This window comes from Anser anser (assembly GCF_964211835.1).
Source record: "Anser anser genome assembly, chromosome: Z".
In the NCBI taxonomy this organism is placed as follows: domain Eukaryota; kingdom Metazoa; phylum Chordata; class Aves; order Anseriformes; family Anatidae; genus Anser; species Anser anser.
The window spans coordinates 46,940,656-46,963,545 of record NC_139723.1 but is presented as its reverse complement, the minus strand read 5'-3'; the positions used below and the strand labels follow the sequence as shown (position 1 = coordinate 46,963,545).

General features: G+C 35.2%; 1 protein-coding gene across 6 annotated transcripts in view; it reads right to left on the bottom strand.

Moving 5' to 3' along the window:
- Window positions 1–22,890, bottom strand: part of LOC310889727 (guanine nucleotide-binding protein subunit alpha-14) — a 91,020-nt gene that overhangs the window by 16,560 nt on the left and 51,570 nt on the right. For all 6 annotated transcript variants that reach the window (XM_083817646.1, XM_083817647.1, XM_083817645.1 and 3 more), the window contains 2 exons: window positions 2,170–2,324; window positions 325–453 (listed from right to left, as the gene is read on the bottom strand). In XM_083817646.1, the coding sequence (XP_083673772.1) occupies window positions 325–453; window positions 2,170–2,324 (284 nt within the window). The remainder of the gene's footprint in view (window positions 1–324; window positions 454–2,169; window positions 2,325–22,890) is intronic.

Genomic DNA, 22,890 nt, shown 5'->3' with positions numbered 1-22,890 from the left:
AAATATCAAAACGTGGTCCACTTTGTATCCACACACACTCCAAAATTCCTCCTGCTCCCCCCAGAAAAACAGCGTAGTCACATCTCTATTCAACAATCAAAATTAAATACATTATACATGAATTACACCCATATCTTATTACAAGTACCACCGCCCTCATTCCAGACTTTTTAATTAAAGTAATAGTTCAGAATACATAGTGATTTGGCTGAAGTGCTGAAAATACAATACCAATTGAATACAAAAGCTTGAAAGACCTTGGAAATGAAGTTTCAGCAACTACTTTCATAATTGTATACTGAATCATTTGACAAGCAGTCTTACCTAAATATAATATTTTCTAAATCAAAAGGATACTCGATAATTCCTGTAGTTGGCACTCTGACTCTAAGAATATCTTGCTGAGTTGGCACAAAGGAGGGCATAGCGATACGATCGATGTCAGTAAAATAACTGAAAAGTTAAATATACAACATAAACAAGATTAATGCACTTCCATAAATTAATCATACAGATTCAAAACCAGAGTACTGATCAGTGATCACAGGAATGTTCCCACAAATGCAGCTGAACAAAAATTCACTTGTATGTGGCATAACAACAATTGTTGCTAGCATAAAAAAAACAAGCCTTTACTTACCTGACACTTAGGTGTATGTTTCAGACAGAATACTACTAGTTAAGAGATGATGCTTGAATATTCTATAGACAATTGGCCTACACCCAAAATGATCAACTTTATTTGTATAATCTTTGCTTCTACCTCAAAGTAAATATGATAATTTCCTGTGTAAATATGATAATTAAGATTTGAACACATAATTATCAATTCTAACTATAATGCTAAGCAACATTCCTCCTATCCCCTAGCATTTTATCTGTGATGCTAATATTTCATGTGAATGTGAAAGTGTGCTGGACAAAATTCAGAAGAATAATTAATGGAAAGCACTGCAAACATGAATGCTTCCACCTTATATATTTTAATGTAAAAGGTGATGCATTTAGCTTGTGCTTTTCATACATGTCTTCCTAGAATTTAATCACAGCTATTCCTGTGCCTAAATAAATGAGCGGTGTGTGAGCAAGTCAGACAAAAAGAATTGATGCCTGGTATCCCTGTCTGCAATCTATCTTCCCACCACTAGAAAGCAACATTAGATCATCCTGAATGCTACCATGGCCTATAAAACCTGTAAATTGTATTCCAAATCATTCTATGTGTTTGTAGCACAAACCTTCCTTTATTTGAGCACTAATTCTCCCTCTTTGTCTTTGGTGATAGAGGAAGAATGTCATTGTACTCTCTTCTTGCTGCCCAGTCATCTCTCACATTTGAGCACCAAAATAAAAAATGCTCACACTAAAGAAAAGTTAGCTAAGAAATGTTTTCTAAGTTTTCTCTTCTGAATGAGAAAATTCTTCCTCTCCAGCAAAGTCACAAATTGCTATCGAGATCTTAACTGCAATTAACAGTAAAATAAAGATTTAATCAAATTTAAAGTAAAACTAGTTTTCAATTTTGGTTAATTTCTTAGAAAATGAAGCTAGAATAGACAGACTGTCAAGTAGCACCCTTCTCCAATGCAAGATTATTTAAAAACAAAGCAGACAGACATCTGTTAGGAATAAGGCTTAACACACAAGAGCAGATTGCCCAAGTGTAACCCTTTTGAATCAAAGTTTACCGTAAATGCCTCATATGAATGTTCCTTGCTGAAATATAACTTTGCTGCTTTTCAACCTTGCAGAAACAGAAATTTATTTTTTCTGTTTTCTTAAAGCAATCATTTTTCATAATTAAATTCCAGGAAAACTGGGGGAGAGGTATATCCTCATTCTTATTTATACCCCAATATCTTCATGTAATTATGAGCTTTCTGACCTGCCCGCTTGTTGTCAATGTATTTTGTACAGCTGTTTTTCATGATTTCTCCCATGGGAAACTCAGTTATGTACCAGCTGTGTTGACCTCAGAACTGGGAGGGATAATAGTCCTGGCATGCTCAGAAAACCTCAGATTAGTTTGTTTCATCACTCCTGCTTAAAATCTTCTGTTTATCACAGGCCAGCAGAGACACAGGTACAAATAATAGAATCAGAGTAAACCTCTCTCTTTATTAACTACATTAAGGCTGGATTCTTCTTGTCATTAGGTAGTGTACTTACTATTTAGCAGAGTCTGAGAGCTGGTACTCCCTCCGTCGGTAGTAACACTCTTGAATTCCTGGGTCTTTCCAGAGATTCTTGATTGCTTCAACTTGCTTTATTTCCAGCACTGTCACTTTATCCACTTCCACTTCTCTGATCATCTGAGCACTCTCCTAATTAATTAAATGATTACACTATTGTGAAAAAGTATTGCTAACTGTCAGCATGCAGAATGCACTCTCCCTTTTCTTTATTATAAGCATTCCCATTGATGAGACTAAGCATCAACAAGGAACCTAGGAGAAAGAAAACAGTTTCAGTCTTTGAATGTATTTAACTTTTGAAGTCAAATGACTGCTACTGAATGTCTTGACCAAGTTAATCTCACGTACCGTCACCCAGTTGTTATTTATTTATTTATTATTTGAAAGGGGACTTTTACTGAGGCCAGGAGGAACTCTAAACTTACCATTCTAAAATTCACTAAATTTTAATACCAATTTGTAACAGTTGTAACTTTTCTAAATGTCTAGATACTTTTTTAGTATAGATACTGTTGTTTCTGGACAGAGCAGAGGCTAACTATGTGTAAAAAATCATCAAGCAGGCATCAAATTCCTGCAACACATCTGTTTCACACCTATCTCATTTAGATACAGGCAAGGTATTACTCTGTGGAAATAAGTGATTTTTATTTGCTCTCTGCTGTTAACTGTTAGAGGTACTGCAAACATAAACGTATGTCTTGCTTTTAAGGAACACAAAAGAATATATCAAAGAATTTATCTTTCTCTATTAACACTCAGTGGGTTACATACTGATGCTTGCTAATACCTTTAGATCTCTTAAAAAGTATTGTTCTAAAATGCATTTAGTATTGAAATAAATTATTTTGTGTTTTGAACATAACAGGTTGGTTACTGTAAATTCAGTTTGTTAACACTTTTTCCAATACATTCCTAGCTGTCATCAAGATTTTAACTTACATTCTCTTTAAAAATGAAATAAAATTTCTTCCCTATCTCTTATTTAAGCTTGGGAAAGCCACAGGTAGTAACTCTGCATACCAAACTGTTTTGTGTAACTGAATCATGATAACATGCTCCACCAGACTCCAAACTTTTATTTTTCTGTTGTAGAGTTCCACTACCAGGAATTCCAGAAAAGAATTATTAAATGTTGTCCAAACTTTCTAAGTGTACATTTTAACAAGTATCTTCTGGTATCGACAACAGCATACCACAGAAGTAGTTTAAATATGAAACTTTATAACGGGATTTTGCCAGGAAGTCAACTTCATTGTTACAAGTAGACAGGGTCGTATTTTAAAACCTTCTCTGCAACTTGGATGTACACTAGAAGTATAGTTTTATTTTTTTCCAAAGCTAGAGTGGAAGTTTATAGAATTCTCACCAGTAAGAAGCTAACCCAAGAAACACTGTGAAAATACGCTGCATTGCACTGCATGAGCAGTAGGTGCTTCACAGAAAGAAAAGAAAGGACTTACTAACATGAGAAGTAAAGGAAAGGAAAGGAAAGAAAACAAAACAAATACACAGACATTACACACTAAATCAAGGAACAAAGAGGGAAAACGCAAAACAGCACAAACACATGTTAACAATATCAGTTATTGGCATGGATTTTTTTTTTTAAATGAAATTCAAGCAACAAATACATTCCAGAATTCATCCTTAATTAAAATATGTATAGCACATTATGCTCTCTCTAAACATGGTTTAAGAAGGAACAGCAAAAGTGACAGGAAAAGTACTGACAGGAAAAAAAAAAGCTAAGGAATATTGGATACAACAGAAGTAGGTGACTCTTTGTTTCATTAAACAAAAAACAAGCCTTATGATCATGGAAAGAAACTGTGCATAAAAAAGTGGAAAAGTTATTTGGCAAATCCACTCAAAACCTGTGTCTAAGCTGTTTAGCATATCAAAAAAATCTATTAGCCTTTTAAAAATCTATTAAGTTACTTTCGACTGGAAATCCAACTTAATCCTGCATTGAAAGGCCAACAGACAATGCATAACAAGCACAATATCAACATTAAATTGTTAATCTGTGTTCTTCAAAAAGGTGTACTAGAGAGGAACAAAATTATCTGGATGGGTCTTGAGTGTTCCTTTTTCACTTCACACAGTAATTTAACTGGGTAAAAGTTGCTTTCTCATCATTTGTGGAAGTGCCAAAAAGCATGCACAAATGCCAGCTGAATGGATACAGTATTATAAAACAACAAATCTTTGCCCAATAAGAAATAGGTAACACCACAAGTAGCAATTGCCTTTTTTTTAGCTATATGAATAAATTTTATTTTAAGCTGTTACATGTAACACATAAAACTGATTATTTCAGAAAATCTTCTATTTGGAGGCTCTAGATCTCCAGAGTTGGGGAAAAAAAAAAAAGACTTTACAAAACATTTTGAGATTGTAAGGGCCAAATTTAGATACATACTTGTTTCTTCACCCATAACCTAGATTATTATTCCCTTTAAAAGGTTTCTAAGAAAAGTGGTCTGGTTTGGAGCAATAAATAGTGAAAGCATTTTCCAAATATCCAGTGGTGAAGACAGGAATTACTTATTTAACAAGTGCTGAGAGAAATAATGAAGCTCCTATTTTACTAAGAATTTATGTTTCATGCTGACCTCAGTTTCACACCCCAGATCCTTCCTCATTTGCTGGGCAAAACAAACTACAAAATTTTCTATAGAAGTAAGATGTGGAAACTATAGCTGTTTCTTCACAGAAAATAGAGGATCACAGGAATGGAAAGAAAATGAGTATTCAGTATTGGAAAGTAACAAGGACACCCACTTCGGGGTGTACACTGCTACCTGAAGGCAGTTTTTATCAAGAGATATTTAGGCACTTTCAGGTGTTTAATTTATACTACGTGAATAGGAAGTTTGTATCACTGAAAAGAGCACATTTTATATCTCTAATCACTTGTACAATGCCCCTGAAATATGGATTTCCCTCAATACAGAATACATAGGAATATGCAATTACATACTTGCTTTTTTTCCATGCTATGGATAAGCGCATAAATTGAATGGACAATTTTGCACTATAATGTAAATTTTGCAAAACAACTTTGCAATTTTTTGCAAAATAATACAATGTATTTTGGAAGTCACTGTGTTTTACTAGAACCATGTTGGTATTCATTTTCTTTTTTTTTTTTTTTAACACAGTCATCATCCAATTTGACATAATGAATAGGGTGTGTTTGTTTCTAAAGAAACAAAATGAGAAATCATAAAACAGAAAAGAAAAAAAAATGAGGTTTTATAGTTCACCACAATGGGTACAGGAAGCTTCTATTCCCAGGCTATATATAGTTTTAGTAGAAGCTGTTGATTAACAAATAACATTTTAAGTTTTACTGAGAAGTTATCTGAATTTCAAATTCTGTTGGATTGTTGGTGTTGAACATTCTTTAAAATGGAACCAAAGACAAGCCCAAACATTTAAAGCAGTCAATCTCTCAGTACCATCAAGGCTACTGTTTATTAAGTTTTGCTGAACTACAAGTAGCTTTGTACAAGTAGTGCAAAACACTGCTCCCCTGTTTGAGGCATGTTATTTTTCATATCTCTATTATGAAAAATAATTACTGATGAACACAGGGATATGTTTCTAAAATTAGCTCACAATCACCTATGACAGCTTTGTTTGCATATTTTGGGTACAAGGGAAACTGAACATGAACAAATTACCCTTAAAACTAAGAGGAAGCTAACAACTGGTTGAATGGTACATAAAATGTATACGCTACTGCTGTTGCAAGAATCTCCTAACAACCACCAAAGAAAGAGACAAAAGTTAATTGCACTTGTGTTGGCTTCAATTTCCAAGTGAAAGAACACTTTGGAAGAAAATTAAGAAAGATTAAAAGAGCAAGAAAACTTTATAACTCAAATATTTAGAATTGGACACTGCAGTCTAAAGATAAACAAATTTTGTTTATTCTGCAGTCTCTCATTATTCAGATTTAGTAATGCATTGTTCTATTGATACGAAAAGGTACCTGGTCATAGTCTGGATATCTGGATAGGAACAGTAAATTAAGTTGAAGATAAATTTTTGCACATTAAAGCATTAAAGTGGTGAATTAATATCATCCTGGTTGTGCACAAACCACTTGCCATCAGCTTTTATTATGTATTGCTTCCTGAGCCTATTTGGTCTGCACCCATTGTCAAGGTGTTGGTTGTTTTTTTTTCTGTTTTGTTTTTGTTTTTCCAGTTTTCCATCATTATTAATTCACCTATGACAATAGCAGCAACAGTAAACAGTACACTAGCTAGCAGTAAGCAAAGAAAGGCTAAGAAACACAACTGTAAAAATACCGGGACAAACCACCATCCAGACTGTAATTGGCAACACAACTTTTAGCAAAGACTTGATTGGAAACAAGACCTCACAGTCAGGTCTTTTATAAAACTTAATGAATCACCCATTTAAAATTAAAAAAAAAAAAAAAGAAAAAAAAAGAGAGAGAGAGAGAGAAGAGAATCACAAGGGCTTTGTTTTCTTCTTCACAAAATGAAACAACTTGCAATTCATCTTCCTATCTTTTGTTAAATTTTATGTTTGAGCATCCACATATATGTAAATATTAGACAACTTTGGCAAACGCAAAAGGGTTGATTCCTGCAGGAGCCAACTAAAAGTGAGCATATACGTGTATAAATATACAAGTACACATATATATAATTTGCAGCTTCCAAAACTCAGATTTCCAACACTTCTAGTTGTCAGGGGGAAGAGAAAAGTGAAAACTGTCAGTGTAACATCCCCAGATATAATCAACTGTCAACCTTTCTTTTGTAGTTGGTTTCCACTCTGAACAGAAACTATTATTTGGCACACTGCAAAAATGTTTGGATTGCAACTTGAGTTAATAATCTCCATTTGAAATAGTGGTTTTAATCGTTTATGGTTTCTTGTTTTTCTCTATTTTTGTTTTTGTTTTGTTTTCTTTTCTTTACTACCCATTGCCATCAGTAATAGTTTTAGAGAACTGTGTGCAAGATTGAGGTGTATTTGTATTCTTTCCCACATTTACAAACCCACAGTAGGTTTAAAAAAATAAGGGGAGGAAAGAGAGTTGTTACTTTTATTAAAGCATTCAATATTAGGCCTAGATGGAAATGGAATAAAAGTACTACAGTTTAAAAAACAAACAAACAAACAAATAAATAAATAAAAAACTTTCTTTTGCAGGATGAAGAGACCAGAGAGAGACAGAGAATCCCTCTAATTACAAACTAAAATGCCTCCCATAAACCAATTATACTGGTCTATTTATGCAAGTGGGGATTTATACACATTAACATTTCTTTTTCTTCTTCATAGAAAATGTATGCAGTGTTAAAATCTTTGGTCTTGCTAGAGACAGAATAAGACTGCAGACTTGCAAGTAGAACATTGCTTCCTGCTAATGTAAACGATCACTGAAACTTTGTTTGTAAGATTGAGCAGAAGCTTCACTTTCAACATGATAGCAATGGTATCAAGTTCTAAGTTCAACGTTAAGCACACGTAATTTTTCTCCATGCTTACACCTCACAAATAGAGGGACAAGTTTCTGTTTCTTATAAAAAAAAAAGGGGGGGGGGGGGGGCAGGGGGCTGCTAGGTTCCTTTGAAAAATTAATTTTCCTAATTCTCTGCAATATTTATCATCTTGTAAATAGAAATACAGTCCTCAAGATCACTAAAAAGCATCCACATAGCCTGAAAATTTTCAGATTCACAACCACCTCTCCAAGAAGGAACCAAAGATGGTAATTGTTGGTGAATCCCTTCTGGAAGCCTCTGTCATATTAACACCCCTTGCCCTAGATTCCAGGTGCCAAAGGACCAAAAGGACCATCTGCTACTGCTACTTCTCCCTGAAGTTAGTAGCTGTTTTCCCAGAAATTTCTTCTGAACTCAAAAATTACAAAGAAATTTTGCTAGTAATGATCTGGAGTTGATTCACAAGCTGAATGAAAATTAGAAGTATTATCTTGGGAAGGAGGGGAGGAAACACTTTCATGCAGACAGATTTATAATCACTTGTGTGATTAGTCGCTTTGTGCACAGTATTTTTAGCTCGTGCCTAGCATGGAACTGTCACACATATATTGATGATTTTGGGTAACCTTTCTGATGCTACAAAAAGTCATGGAAGTAAATTTTCGATTTGCCTTTCTAAGAACAAGACTGACCAACTACTCTGAATTCTTTCATATTTTGTCCAATATATTTATTTAGCATAAGTATTGGCAATGAGCTAGCAATAACAAAGTTGGTATAAAAGATTTTCTTTGAAAAGGAGCCTGGACTAGCACCATCACTGAGTAACTGGAAGCAATATTTTCAAAGAAGTTCAGTGTCAGTGCTCAGCTACAACATTCTCAAACCAAATATCTCTTACAAAAAAATCCTGGTAGTATTTTGAAGCAAATATACAAAATAACTCCAGTAACTGATTAGACCACATGATGTTGAAGCAGATGGTTGAAGGATGTTCCTAGGAGATCCCTACACAGTGTGGGATATATTGGGTGAGAAATGCACTTGAGAAAATCTGTTCCTGTTTTTTTTTTTTTTTGGGGGGGGATATGTGTGTGTAGGGGGAGAATTTCTCAGAAAGATTAAGTAAGATAAGACTCATCGGCTGTTTATGCTCTTAACAGATCAGCACATTGTAGCCAACCTAAAAATCATCACTCATTAAAAAAATCACAAAAAAATAAAATACGTAGATGGGGAATTTGTTTTGGTTAGCTTTTTTCTTGAAAGCACACTTTGCTCACATCTCAGGTTTCTTCATCTGAAAGCATGCTTATTTACCTAAGCCTGACTTCTTCTCCCAGGTAAGTACAGTAATCATTTCATTGCTCATGCTCATGAGCAGTAACAATCATGTAGCTTCTTCATGTAAGTTATTCTTTCTTTATGTGAATAGTTAAAATGACAGAGAAGCCATTAGTGAGGTCAAAGCAGTTAAATTTTGCTCTGCTATCCTAGGAGGATGAACTGATTGCATTTCCTCAATCACTATACTAATATACAGTATACTAATATTTTAGTATGTTTTATATCATCAGATAAATCTTTCAGAACAGATGACTGTTCAGCAAGGTAATACCTTCTCTCTGCTCTTCAGGCTTCTCCTGACTGTATAACCAAAGATGAAGTGTCTCTCTCTGTTATAATAATATATAAAAAATCATTTTCAACCAGTTACCTAGTCTTAGCCTCAACTCATTTTTAAAATACAGTCTGGTCAACATTCTTGTTTCTAAATACTGCCTACATTAACTGTCCGAGTAAAAACATAATGATTTAATTACTTAAATTTTATTCATCGAATTTTATAAACATCATTATTCAGTACCTCCTTATCTATAACCTCAGAAATCTGAGCATCAAGAGATGAAATAGGTTTCTACAGCCTATCACCATTCAGACTTTGATACACCTGATTAACCGTCACCCCATTTCTCCATTCTTTTAATCAGCTAGTCATTCTATGCCAATTAAATTGACATAAGGGGTTGCTTATCACACTCCTTTGTGGCTAACAGGATTCTGAAATTACAGTTGGCTCGAGGCAATTCCTGAGCTTACTTGAATAAATCTCAGTTCCAGTTCTGTTGTTTTTACATCATTACTAGGTCTAGGTAGCCTTACAAGCAATAGGATTGAAGCTGATTGAAGACTGTTTTCTTTCATCCAGAAATGAAAAATATTGGCATTCCTACAATAGATTCTCCTTGAGATGATGTGTGTGAACCTGCTGATCATATGTTGTTAAAATAGTGGAAACGTGGAAATTTCAAGTCGACATCTGACTACTCTTTGGTTAATTAAATTTGAACCTACATGAATTGCTAATAACTTTCAAAAGAATTTCATTTTTGATATAGGTGTGCCCTGGTTGCAAATAAAAGATCACAAGTAGAGACGAAATCATAGAATCACAGAATATTCTCAGTTGGAAAGGACTCATAAGGATCATCGTGTCCAATTACTGGCTCCACACAGGACCACCCAAAAATCAGACTTCATGTCTGAGGGCGTTGTCCAAAGGCTTCTTGAACTCCATCAGGCTCGGTGCCATGACCACTGCCCTGGGAATCCTGTCCCAGTGCCCGACCACCCTTCTCGGTGATAAATTGCCAGATTATCAAACAGAGAAGTAGTCAAAAGACAGAATTCATTCATTTGATAATGCCATATTCTTTTTCAAGAGCATTGAAGCTTTTACAAGAAGAGAAAAAACAAACAAACAAAAAAAAAACCACCACATTCTGATGTTTCTCATTTTTATATTTGTTTAACTTACCCTGGATCTACTAAAATTCAGCAGTTAGCTACACAAGTTTCAATCCTTTCTGTTTCAAATATTAGTAATACAAGAGAACAGCTTAGAAAAACCATATATAGTAAGTATTGCAGTAACATACCACTGTTAAGACAACTGGCATGATAAATTAAAGAGATTACATTTCTGTGTTTCCCAGCAGTGCTTAATAAAATGAACTAAACTGAATTTTCATCCTCTTCAAATAATAAATGAATCCATAACAGAAAGTGTTTCTTTTCCTGAAGAAATCATTCTGATTATCTAACCCTGGAACCCAGACTAATTTGGGCTACAGAATTTAATCCAGCAAATCCTGCACATAGCTTCTGATTTACTTACAGCGTATTGTGAAAAAGGCAGCCAATTTTTGTGTGAGGATGTGAATGAATACCTCTCATTGCTTCAAAGGTTAAATTGGAGGAGCATTCCCAGCACACAACACCAAAAAAAACCCATCCCTGGGTTCTGCAGCAGTACAGTGCTAATGCTTCTTCAGCGCTGAGGCACAAGCACAGAATCTTTACACATCCCCTGCAGACCAATATTTTCTTGCCAGCTTCTCCTAGATCAAGATACATGTAACAATTTTCTCCTTCATCCAAACACCTTTATCACAAAACCTGCCAGAACCTAATTACCTTTCAGATCTGTATCTATAAATTTGGCTGACACATCAATGGGTTTAAACATTACAAGGGACAAAGAAAGGTAGCCAAGCACACAGTACAATCAAAAAACACTTGTTCAGGAGACTGGACTCATTAGTTTAAAAATGTCTTCCTGCATTATAAAACAATTGAAAAGCCTTATGAATTAGCCACAATACATTCTAAAAAAATTCCCAAGGAAGAGAAAAAAAAATGTTTAAAAATCACATGATTCACTCCTACGTGTATTCAAACTAGGGAGAAAGTTGTTGTGGGGGATTCTGATATTAAGTTGGTATGTACATGTATTCCACCGCTGACTGTAATAGAGTTCTGTCAGTGCTACACTGACTCAGGAAAAGCATGAATAAAGTTCTCTAGGTACAATATATGTAGATTCCTGAAAGGAAGGAAGCAAATTCAGGGCAAAAAGTTGTGATTAGATAATGTTAATCTTAAATCAAATCAAAACACAAAAATGCAGCTGGCTAAGATTAGGAAAATGATCCATGTTTTAGTTTCCTTCCTTGGAAGTAATGAGATTCTCAGATCAAAAGGTCTTCATCTCTGTTCTGTACAGCCCTGTGTTTAGCACTAACCTTTCAATCAGTCAGAGAGCTGGGACTCCTGTTTATACAGACTACTTGGAGATTTCCTAGGCTGAGGAAGGAGACTTGATTAGTGAATTCAGAGAAACAAAACAAATCAAAATCCAAGCATTAGGATGAAATAGAATCACCTTCTGGCAAAGCAACAAATTCAACTATTAGTCCAAGAAAACAGCTCTTTATATAAAGTTTCTTACTTCTGAGGTGCATAGATTTAAAACACTGGAATTTTCACAGAGTAATCTGGCAAGCATGAGAGGAAAGTGACATAAAGTTATTTAAAGATATGACTAATATTCACATAAGAGCTACTGAAGTCACAAAGTGGTTCTTCAACCAACTGAAGACTGAAAAAATACGGTGTTGTAGATGTCTAACATCTCCAGTTTGGTTGAAGTTCACTAGTTTTCCCCCTAGAAAACATACACCTTTTCACCTATTAATGCACTAAAGCTCTGCAGGAGTAAACACAAGAATTGCAAGATCAAATGTTATCTCATTTATGTTGCATGTCTGCTAAAATATCTGAACTGCTTGCAAACAGAAAATAATCAACTTTTTTGGGGGGATTGTAGATAATTAGAATGTCATGCAAAGGAAGTTATGCAGTAAGTATGAAATGGATATTTGCAGTGTGCCAAAATATAACAATTTCATGTTTCTATGCTCTGTGTGCAACTTCTTATATTCCGTTGTGTTGAGGTTCTGCCTCTCTGGCCTCAGAAGACAGACACAGATGATTTAGGCTTTATGATAGAACAAAGAGCATCTCAAAAGAAAAAAAAAAGTCTTTCCTTTCCAGGACTGTCTCATAAAAAGACACATACATGAAAAGACAAGAACTATTTATCTCTGCACCAAGAGCTCTAGACATAGCAGCAGCTCGGCCTCTGCATATCTCAAATAACAAAACTACTAATAAACAAAATTCTTGGAAAAAAAAAAAATGTTTCCTGAAATGATATTGTGTCATTTGGTCTCTATACACAGCTTCCCATCCCTGGTGAGCACTGGATTACTTTTGATACAATAAATTCTGAACTGAATGAAGAAAATACATGACATCACATGCCATCAGCAGGCACCTTCCTTGCATGAAATCACATATTATCTTATTCTTAAGACATATACGAATGTCCAGCTTGAAACTAACAAGAAATACCTCATGCCCTGGGAGACTTCATGTTAAGAGCATCTCCAGAAAATGTGACTTTTGACAACCTGAAGTTTCTGCAACATGTTAAAGGCACAGAGGAAGCAAATAGCACAGTTCCACCGAAGCCTTTCAGGACACAATGCTATATCTCCATAATCACGCAGTACTTGACACTGACAACATTCACCCAACACTCTCTACATATTATCTTCATTTTTAAAACAGATGGACATTTAAAAAGTATTTGACAAACCACACCATACCTCAAGAATTCACTTGCAGCCCCACTATTGTACTTACATGATATGAACTATTTTCAGAAATAGTTTTGAAATGTAGATAGTAATTTCTAAGTGTGCTTCACTCTGATGTATAACAGCTTCATCAGATAAAGCTGAGTATTTGCATAACAGTGAGATATTTACTGAGAACATGACTAATACAACTATTCTAAATTAAAAAAAAGATAGCTCTATGTTTTCCATTTCCCCATCTCAGAGTCTAGCCTTCAATATATTTAGACACAAAGGGTCTTGATGGATTTGTTTTTTTTCTTTTTTTTCTCTTTTCTTTCTTTTTTTTTTTTTGAGTTTCATTTTTTAGTTCTACATAAGAATATAACATGAAATGCAGTAAAATAAAGATATCACCTCTCAGTGAAAACACCACATACTAAATACTCTCATTAATTCAGTATACAGGGAAGTATCAAAATAGTAGCTAAAGAAAATAGCAGTTTTAGAAAAAACATTAGGTCTTGCCCAACAGTGGTCTCAATATGCAAGATAGTCTCATAAAGTAATATAAATTTTTGTGAATCATCTGTAATATTTCACTTGTTAGTATTAACATTTTAGTTATACTGCAGTACATACTAGGTTGGTTCTTCCAAACCCCTCCTTCATTGCGAAGTAATGCAGAAGTGTAATTTCTAAAAAAAATTAAACACAGGAAGCACCAGATATCTAACAATATCTAACAATCTGCTTTACCACATTTCCAGTCCATATTTGTAGACATAATTAATTTAGATACTGTTGCTATCTGAACTAAAATGAACTCTAAGTCTTTTGATCTTCACCCATTACTAAAGACTGTTTTTAAGGACAATGTCCTTGGAAGGACATGCTTTCCCACCACACCAAGCTGCTCAGTTCTCTCATTTCCTTGCTAAGTAAATTCCTTGTATATTATGTAGTATTGTATGGGTACATCATGTTGTACAGCAGGTGAATGCTGCCAAACATAACATGTCCCTGCCCAAAGAGATTACAGTCTAAAGACGCTTCAGACACCTCATAGCCCATGTGAACATGGTGTGCCTTATACCAGTCTGAAATGCTTCCTCCATAACCCCTCCAGCTCATGTACAGCACCAAACAGTGTTGGTTCATTCCAGTACCTAGCAGAAAAGCAAGAAAAGAAAAGACCACAAAATGCCAATATTACTATCACTGTTATCTGTTTGAGTATACATCTTTCGGTAGGCTTCTGTTTATATAATTATCTGCTAGTATTTCTCTAGCCAAGTTCTGAATATTTTGCATTCTCCGCTTCCATTTCATTCATTAAATACTTGGTTTAAGTACTGAATAGACAATTTAAGTGATTAATTCCACATTTTCATGAAAGCCATTTCCTATTCCTTACCCTCCACTGGCCTTTTTAAAATCCATAGACATGAATGTCCACCCAGTCTTTTCTTTCCTCTTATCTGCCTAAATATAGGAAAGGAGAGAAATCTACACTTTGGTTTTGACTTCCGAACAGGAAAAGGAAAGGAATGAGATTATTCTTATTTCACTGTTAAGCAATGAGACCCTCTAACTGAAGAGACTTCAGGCTATAACACAACTCCAAACTGCACAACTGATTACTTTCAGCTGTCTTCATCAGCAGTGCCACTGGATGATGAAGGCCCATTCTCACATTTCAATTCCTATCACAATTCTATTTTTATAAAAAAAATAATCCAAGTTTATTGACTACAGCAAATATCAACCCATTTTCTTTTGTAACACCTTGATGTTCTTATATCTCCTGAGGAAAATACTGGACATTACAGAACACTGTCAAATAAGCATCAAAGTTGAATTGCTTGAAAAATCTGGGGTGTTAAGAACAACACAACAGGACAGAAGATGCATTTTTAAATGTCTGCCCATTCTGTTTCTGATTTACTATGAAAAAAAATGGAAAACCCTTTTTTCTCTAACATGCAGATGATTGTTACTGCAAAGAGATACAAAATGAATGGAAGAACCTAAGCACTGACATTTTAGCTCGTATGTTCTGGTATCTTATTGTTGGTTATTTGTTCCAAATGCTCTATATCCTTTGTGATGGGAGGGTGGATGTGTGGGGGTGAGGGGGAGAGAGGTTATTTCTCACCCAAATCAGCCTTCACATGGGTCTCACAAATCCTAGGTGTGGGCTCTAATTATATTAAGATTTAGCTCCATGGAAGTAGTCAAAATCCTATGCTCTTGTGTTCTGGTGTCTGGGCAAAACACTGCAACAGCATTTCACAGAGAGCATGTCTGACCAGTTCCCATAATTTCTGTGTTCTGCTCCGAGTCTTATAGTTCATATAATGTGTAAAACTAAAGGGGTGAAGCTTTTTAACATGAATTAAACACTCCTTACAACAAGGACAGTGTCATTATTTACAAAGTATTACTTAGAAAATTATATTTACAAATGCAGGACAGAAAGAACCTCTTTTCCTTTCTAAACAATTTGTTAAAGAAATCTGCAAAATAAATGCCATGAAATTTTAAGTCAAGAAATGTTTTACATTTAAAAGAACTGAAGAATAATTCTATGCTTTCTCCATGACAATCAGTATTTTCAGTGTCTATATTTTTTTTAATGTAAGAATACTTTATACTTGAAAGATTTAACATCTATAATTCAGACCTTCCTCATCCTGTTTGCATCTAATACCTCAGATGTAAAATACTGTTAAAAGTGAATGCCTTGCAAACTATTAAAAAAAAAAAAAGCTGATCAAATAGCTGGGTTTCATGACTGCTCACATTATTTACTAGTAACTCAATTTTGCTTTAAGAATGAGAAAACATCATCATAATACTTTCCAACTGGGTGCAGTGGCAGTAGTAAAATATAAAAATCCACAAGACTCTTAATAAATAAGGCCACAGAACAGACTTCATGCAGTTACATCCAACAATAAAATTTGACTACTCTTTTCATGATGTGAAACCACATCCCACCTTTCCAACAGAGCAGAAACACTGACAGTCAGATGATGGGCTGTTTGAGAGACAGACAGTTCCCATACTATTTGCTGAAATCATAAAACTTCTAATGGACCAGTACTTCAAAATGACACTTCTCAACAGTAAATATTCAGTGGGGACTAGGAATCTCCCTTTTCTGGATGACAGTCTAAACAGCATAAGAATAGTCTTTCACACTCAAAGTCACTTTAGCAGAAACAACAACAACAAAGAGGAAAAAAGACATTCCCTCCACTTCCTAATTTAGAGGTTACGGCACTCGCTTGAAAAAACAGAGACATAAAGTTTAGTCTCTTCTCTGCTGTGTACTCAGCACTTCTGAATCTTGCTATTTTATATTACGCAATGCAAAGTGTGGCACTTCCTACAAGAGGGGCTCAATTTCTTTAGGATATCTGGCTCAATATGCTGTGTTTAAGTTGTCCCTGTAACAAACCTGACAAACATCAAAAAAGATCATTGCTGAAATGCTTGATATAGCAATGCCTAAGTCTGCATTATTGGTTTCAGTCCAAATGACAATTCTTCACATTACAGAAAAGGACACAACCCATCATGCACAAAGGGCCTACTGTATATAAAAGAATTGGAAGATTCATCCCCTAGTGTCCTTTCTTCACTAGTCCCTGCTTCCACAACAGTTTTCAGCAGGTGTTTTTTCCTGTTGTATGCTGTAGTCCTGTAAAGCAAAGAGAAAGTGGCTTTTGTAAGAGGCGTCCTAGCTCACAAATCTACCAAACCTCTAAAAAAATCATTAACTACATTAAGAAGAATGACACAGCTTCTATAGTAGTACACTTGGATACACTTTGAGAAAACCCCTTAAACAAATGCTGTTAGAGATGGTGAGATATCACACTTGAAGGATAGGAAAGTAATCTTTTGGTTTAAGAAGCAGTTGAAAGACAAAAAAATAAACAGGAAGTTAAATGACCAGTCCTCACTGAGGGAGGTTCAGCAGCAGATATAATCAGGTATTTGTTACTCCATTCCACAAATAATCCAGAAAGGATTACACTGTTACTGAGGCTACAGTGTCTGAAGGTAATTACAACAGGCAAAGCTAAAGCTGACATTGGGATAGTGTGGATTTCACAAGTGCTAAGTGACTAGAAAATAAATTGTCAGATCAAACAATTAAAAAAAAAAAAAAGAGGATTGCTCATTAGTGAAACTAGGAACGTCTTGATTCTGGCCTGTTTCATACAACATCCACACACTGGAAAGACTCATCATAATGAATCAGTATAATCACACCCTGTTTGTTATAGTCTTTCCTTAAAAGCTCACTAGTAGGCCCTAAGGCTCACTGGTAGGACTAGCTGGACTTTCAGTTTTATATGGCAGAACAGGATTTATGATCTTTAGTAGAGTTCAGCTGTCTGCATTTGATTGGTCACTTAATTTCTGTGGAAAGAGAAAAATTATATTCTCCAAACCTACAAAGCTACAATGGAAACCATAAGCTATCTTCAGTGTTCTTTGAATCCTTTGGTCTCTGAAACAAAATTATTTTTCAGCATTCATATAAGCAATGACCTTTATTTTCTAATGTCCAATCACTTATTCATGACTGTTCAAAGTAGACTTTCATTATACAAGCATGCTTTCCCCAGTCAAAACTACACTGTTAAGGTTTTGATCTGTTTCCCAAGACCACCCAGAATTTTATCCACAAGGAAGAATGCCAGAAACCTTTCAGGACAAATCCTTGCAAATTAATAAGTTTAAACAAATTTTAGATGCATACAGTTCCAAAAGAAATTACTTTTAAAGTATAACTCTCCTGCAAATTTTAAATCACCCTTCAATTGTTTGTATTCCAATTGACAAGTACAACAGAATAGTGGTGTCACATCACTGCAAATTATTGCACAGTCTTTCTCAGCTAAGAACTCTAGCTTGCAAAAATAGGTTTCAAAACCAAAGCTCGCTCTCTCTCTCTCAAGTATGTGCTTCAAATGCAAAGGCACTTTGGCATTCTATACATTTCTTATTCTTTTTCATCCCTAAATAAGGAACCTTTTCACATGAGAAAATGCAGAGAAAATTGAAGGTACCCCATTTTAAGTTCTCTGTTAAAAAAATGTTTCATTTAATGTGAATTTACTTTTTCTTCTTCTCAGTGAAGAGTAAAATCCAAAGTCCAACTCTGAGCCACCTATGAAGCATAGTAGCAATCTAATGCCTATCTATTTGGTCAATGTCATGAAGGGAATAATGCACTGGTAAGTTAGCAAGAAAACAAACAAAACAAAACAAACAAACAAACAAAAAACATAGACAAGCAAATAATGAACCTGAAAAGTTAAAACAAAAAAAAAACAAACAAAACCTAACCCTCTAATCAAAGAGATTGAAACATCATGTCCATGCTAGGATTTATTTAAAAAGAGGATATAAACTTACTTCCCCATCTTCCCTTTCATTTATTCTTGATTATGTTTGTACGTGGTTAACATTCATTTGCATTTCCTAATGGAAAGCAAATGACAGCACTTCTGTTGTACTTTCTCTAACACAAACAAAGTGCAGTGAAGAAAACAAAATATCTACACCAAAAAGTCAAATGCTCTCTATAACAATGTGTCCCAGTGCACCAAGGAGCCTGAAAGAGAAGCCAGTGCATATGGTTAGCAAATAAAAGCAGGTTGGAAGGAGCACTGAGCATCATCAGCTCTGATCCCTGTTCAAAACAGGACTTACTTTAGAGGAGGTTTCTCAGTGCCTTCTCCAGGCAAGTTTTGAGGTTTTCTTCTAAGACAGAAGAATCAAAAGTTTTTGTGGGCATATTTGTCCCGTGCTTACCCACTCTTGCTGCAAAGATTGTCCCATATTTCCAAATAATATTTCCCTCATTGCAGCTTGTACCTTTTGCCTCTCATCCTTCTAAAGAACCTGCTTCCATCTCCTCCATAACCACCCATATCATTTTTGAGACCTGAACAGTAGCAAGTTGAGCCATTAGTTTCCAGCCAACTTTACATCCTCAGCTTCCCTCTCTCTGCCACCTGCTCCAGCATCCTGAACATTTTAGTTGCCCTTCATTGCCCTGGCTAACTGAGGAGGTCCCAGGTCAGCAAACATGGCTCCAATACACAAGAAGGGCAGGAAGGAGGAACCAGGGAACCACAGTCCCATCAGTGGTACCTCAGTACTGTGGAAGGTTACGGAGCTGATCATCTTGAATGCCATCACACAGCACATATGGGACAACTGAGTGATCGGATGCAGCCAGAATGGGTTTATAAAGGGCAGGTCCTGCCTGACTAACTCGATCTCCAAGATGAGATGACCTGCTCAGCAGATGAGGGAAAAGCTGTGGGTGTTGCCTACCTAGATTTCAGTAAAGCACAAAAAAGGAGCAGTCTCCCACCCCTAAGAAATTTCTTCAGAATTACTGAGAGTTTTGAAAGCAATTTATATCTGAAGGACAAGACACATGTATATATGCATACTCACCACAATAATACTGTATGATGGAGGGTTGCAAAATGAAAAAAAAAAAAATAATGCTTAAAGGTCGATAGATATAGGAATATAAATATACGCCAACACAAAAGGCACACTAAGATTAAGAAAACATAGCGTGATCCTATTATTTTAGGACTGACTTTCTAGTTCTACATATATGCAATCAATTTTAGATATTTTATTGTTAATTACCTTAAAAATACATAAAACATAATTGAGTTCTTTATTTCATTGTATGTCAGCTGCTTCTATGGAAAGCCCCTCCCTGTTTCTAAACAGTTATGAACACAGAAGAATCTTCAGCACAGAGTTACTACTGTATGCAGTTTAGCTCATCAAAATATTTCTGGTATGAAATAGAAAGATGGGCAGCAAAATATTGTTTGTTGTAGATATAACAAATCTTTTTGTTTCCTAAATGAGTAAATCTTCAGATAAAGAGGAACAGATGCAAGAGATGAAGAAGGTTTATGATTTTTCTAATTTTTAAGAAGTTATGATGTAAGCATTAGCAACTCCACAATATTGCACTTGCCACTGTGGCTTCCAAAAGTATGCAACTACAGAGTAAAAAGTCTCATATCATAAGCTTTTCTGCATTAGTTTGAAAGCCTAAAACCAAACGTACCAAATTACATAACTACATTACAAGTCTACAAACTTACTATGCCAACAGAAATCCTTTCTCCTTACATCACTGAAAAAGTGGTTGCAAGAGCAAGTACCGTCACTGGAGAGAAACAGACAGACAGACAGACAGACAGAACCTTTTTTTTCCTAGCAGAGTATTTCTTGGCCTTTAAGAATATCAAATTCACTGCCTACGCACAATTACATAGGAAATAATAGGCCTGTAATTCCTGAAATAAAATAAACTTCTGTTACTAAGCTTTCATCTTTCTTCTCTGAACCAAATTCTGAACCTCTGAATTTCATCAGCCTAGAAACAGACTTGTGATATGAACATCAATACAACTAGCCGTGTTAGAACCAGTGAATTTTCTGACACTTCAGCCAGGATGCTGCGTTAATCACCCTATTATTCCTTTCTAGTAAACAGACTTTCCAGGGACTCAGGATGGAAACTGACAGAAAGTATCAGCCCTGCTATGCTTTAGTCAGTGTTCAGGTTCATAATTCTGGCAGTCTACTCTGGAGTTAAGTACCCCGTGATGAAATCATTACTACAAAGTGGATTTGGGGTTTTGTGCCTGGCTGCCCTAGAAACTTACTTTGTATACCAGCAGAAGCTGGAGTGACTACTGACAAGGGAGGCCAGAGTAGCTATTTCCTGAAGACATCAAAAATCTAACTCATCATTATCTTACTGTGATGTGAACAATATCTAACCAATAAGCTCTGCTTCTCAACTTTTTCATTCTTCTTCCTTCAACAAGTTGTCCCAAACAAGGAAAATTTTCTCCCTTAACAGACTTCAGTGACATAACTCAAACTGACTGAGGACAAGTGAAAATGATACAGATAAAAGTAAGGGAATCTCACAGTAAATAACTGAGAGGCAAACTAGGCTGTGCCTAGCTCACAAATTCCCATTTCTGTTCCTTAAAACAGCTTGTTCCTGAGGCAGATGACTGTTAAAGGTACAAAGCATCAGGCACCTTCTTGTCAAACTGTTATTTTATAAAATTCAGACAAGTTTCACTTTTCTGTTGAAACACTTAGAAAATAAGAAGCACATTTTTGTGTTTACTTGTTGCTTTTGTCACAAATTTCACATTTCTGTCCCAAGAATACGGAGACATGCCCCCAACCACATCAGAGAGCATACATGAACTATCCCACCAGGTCTCATCACTGGATTTCACCTGAAGTAAAGAAAAGATCTTTACCCTCACAAATTGGCTTCTGTTTTAATCCCCTGAAAATGTGCCTTAAATATTGGCAACGATCATCTGACATCTCTAAATACAATGTCATCCTTCATATTTTTTTCAAAATAATTTCCTTTGCTTTATGCAAATATGTTAAATATCTCTTTCTAATTCCCCAAAGAGGACATTTTCATTTGTTTCTGATTCAGCAATGTCTTTTGTAAGTGGAAACAGAATGCTTGCAGAACTTGCTCGACAAAGATTACTTTGAGGACTTCAGCATCTCTGCCCACAGAAGAGAAAACTGTTTTGTGAAGGGTCTGCAACCATTTGAAGTGCTTCACCAAGAGAATCCAGAATACCAAAACCAAGAGTTTAATATTACATGCCAGCACATCTGATGTTAGAACTTGCCTCCAGACAAGAAACTAATGCTTTCCTACAGTTATCTTTATCTTCTATGCCACGGACATTGATACTGATCTAATCTTTCTGGTTTTATCAGTGACTCAGTTTCATATTCTTTTACTCTCTTCTATGTTCACACATCATCCTGTTCCAATCTCTTAAATTTTTCTCCCTGAAGTCCCTTGCACACTAAGAAACAGCTGGTTCTAAGCCTCCAAAAGCCAAATCATTTTCTTTGGAATTTCTTGAGAAAGACTTTCTCTACCATGATATACATCTAAGAAAACTTCACAAAGCTGTCAGTATGCTGATGTCACATGCTGATTACAACTGCCTATTACTTCTATGTCTCATTGATTTTAAACATCCTGGGCTTCACCCATTCTTCTTAATTATCTTTTACATAAAGTTGAATATAATAGGCTGCTGTTTCGTGAACAGCAATACTGAATGCTAACACCTTTCATGATTCATATTATTGTTAACAACAACCATCAGCAGCAGTTGAACTTCTTCTGCACCATCCAATATATAACAAAAATATACTAAATATGCCCTTACTCAATTACAGGAAATTGTTAGACAACAATTTTAGACAACATCAATGAATCAATGTTATATAATTTTGCTAACTTATAACAGTTAAAACAAGATTATTCAACAAGAATAATCAAACAATGTGAATGCAAAACAATCTCTTTGTGATACTTCAAGCTTTCAGATGCAATAAGTACTACCTAAATCTCAGAACCCAAGTAGAGCATTTGTTTTAAAAATGAGGATATAAGCAAGCTGGCATGTTACCCTCTGCTTAATCAATTCACATGGGTAAAAAGAAAATATCTATTACTGAGCAATACTACATATCAATTAAGAGATTGGTGTGAGATCCTAATTATTCTGCTATGAAATAAGTATTCTTAACAACCTCAGGAGTCAAAAATAGGGATATATTAATTTTCCTTTACCG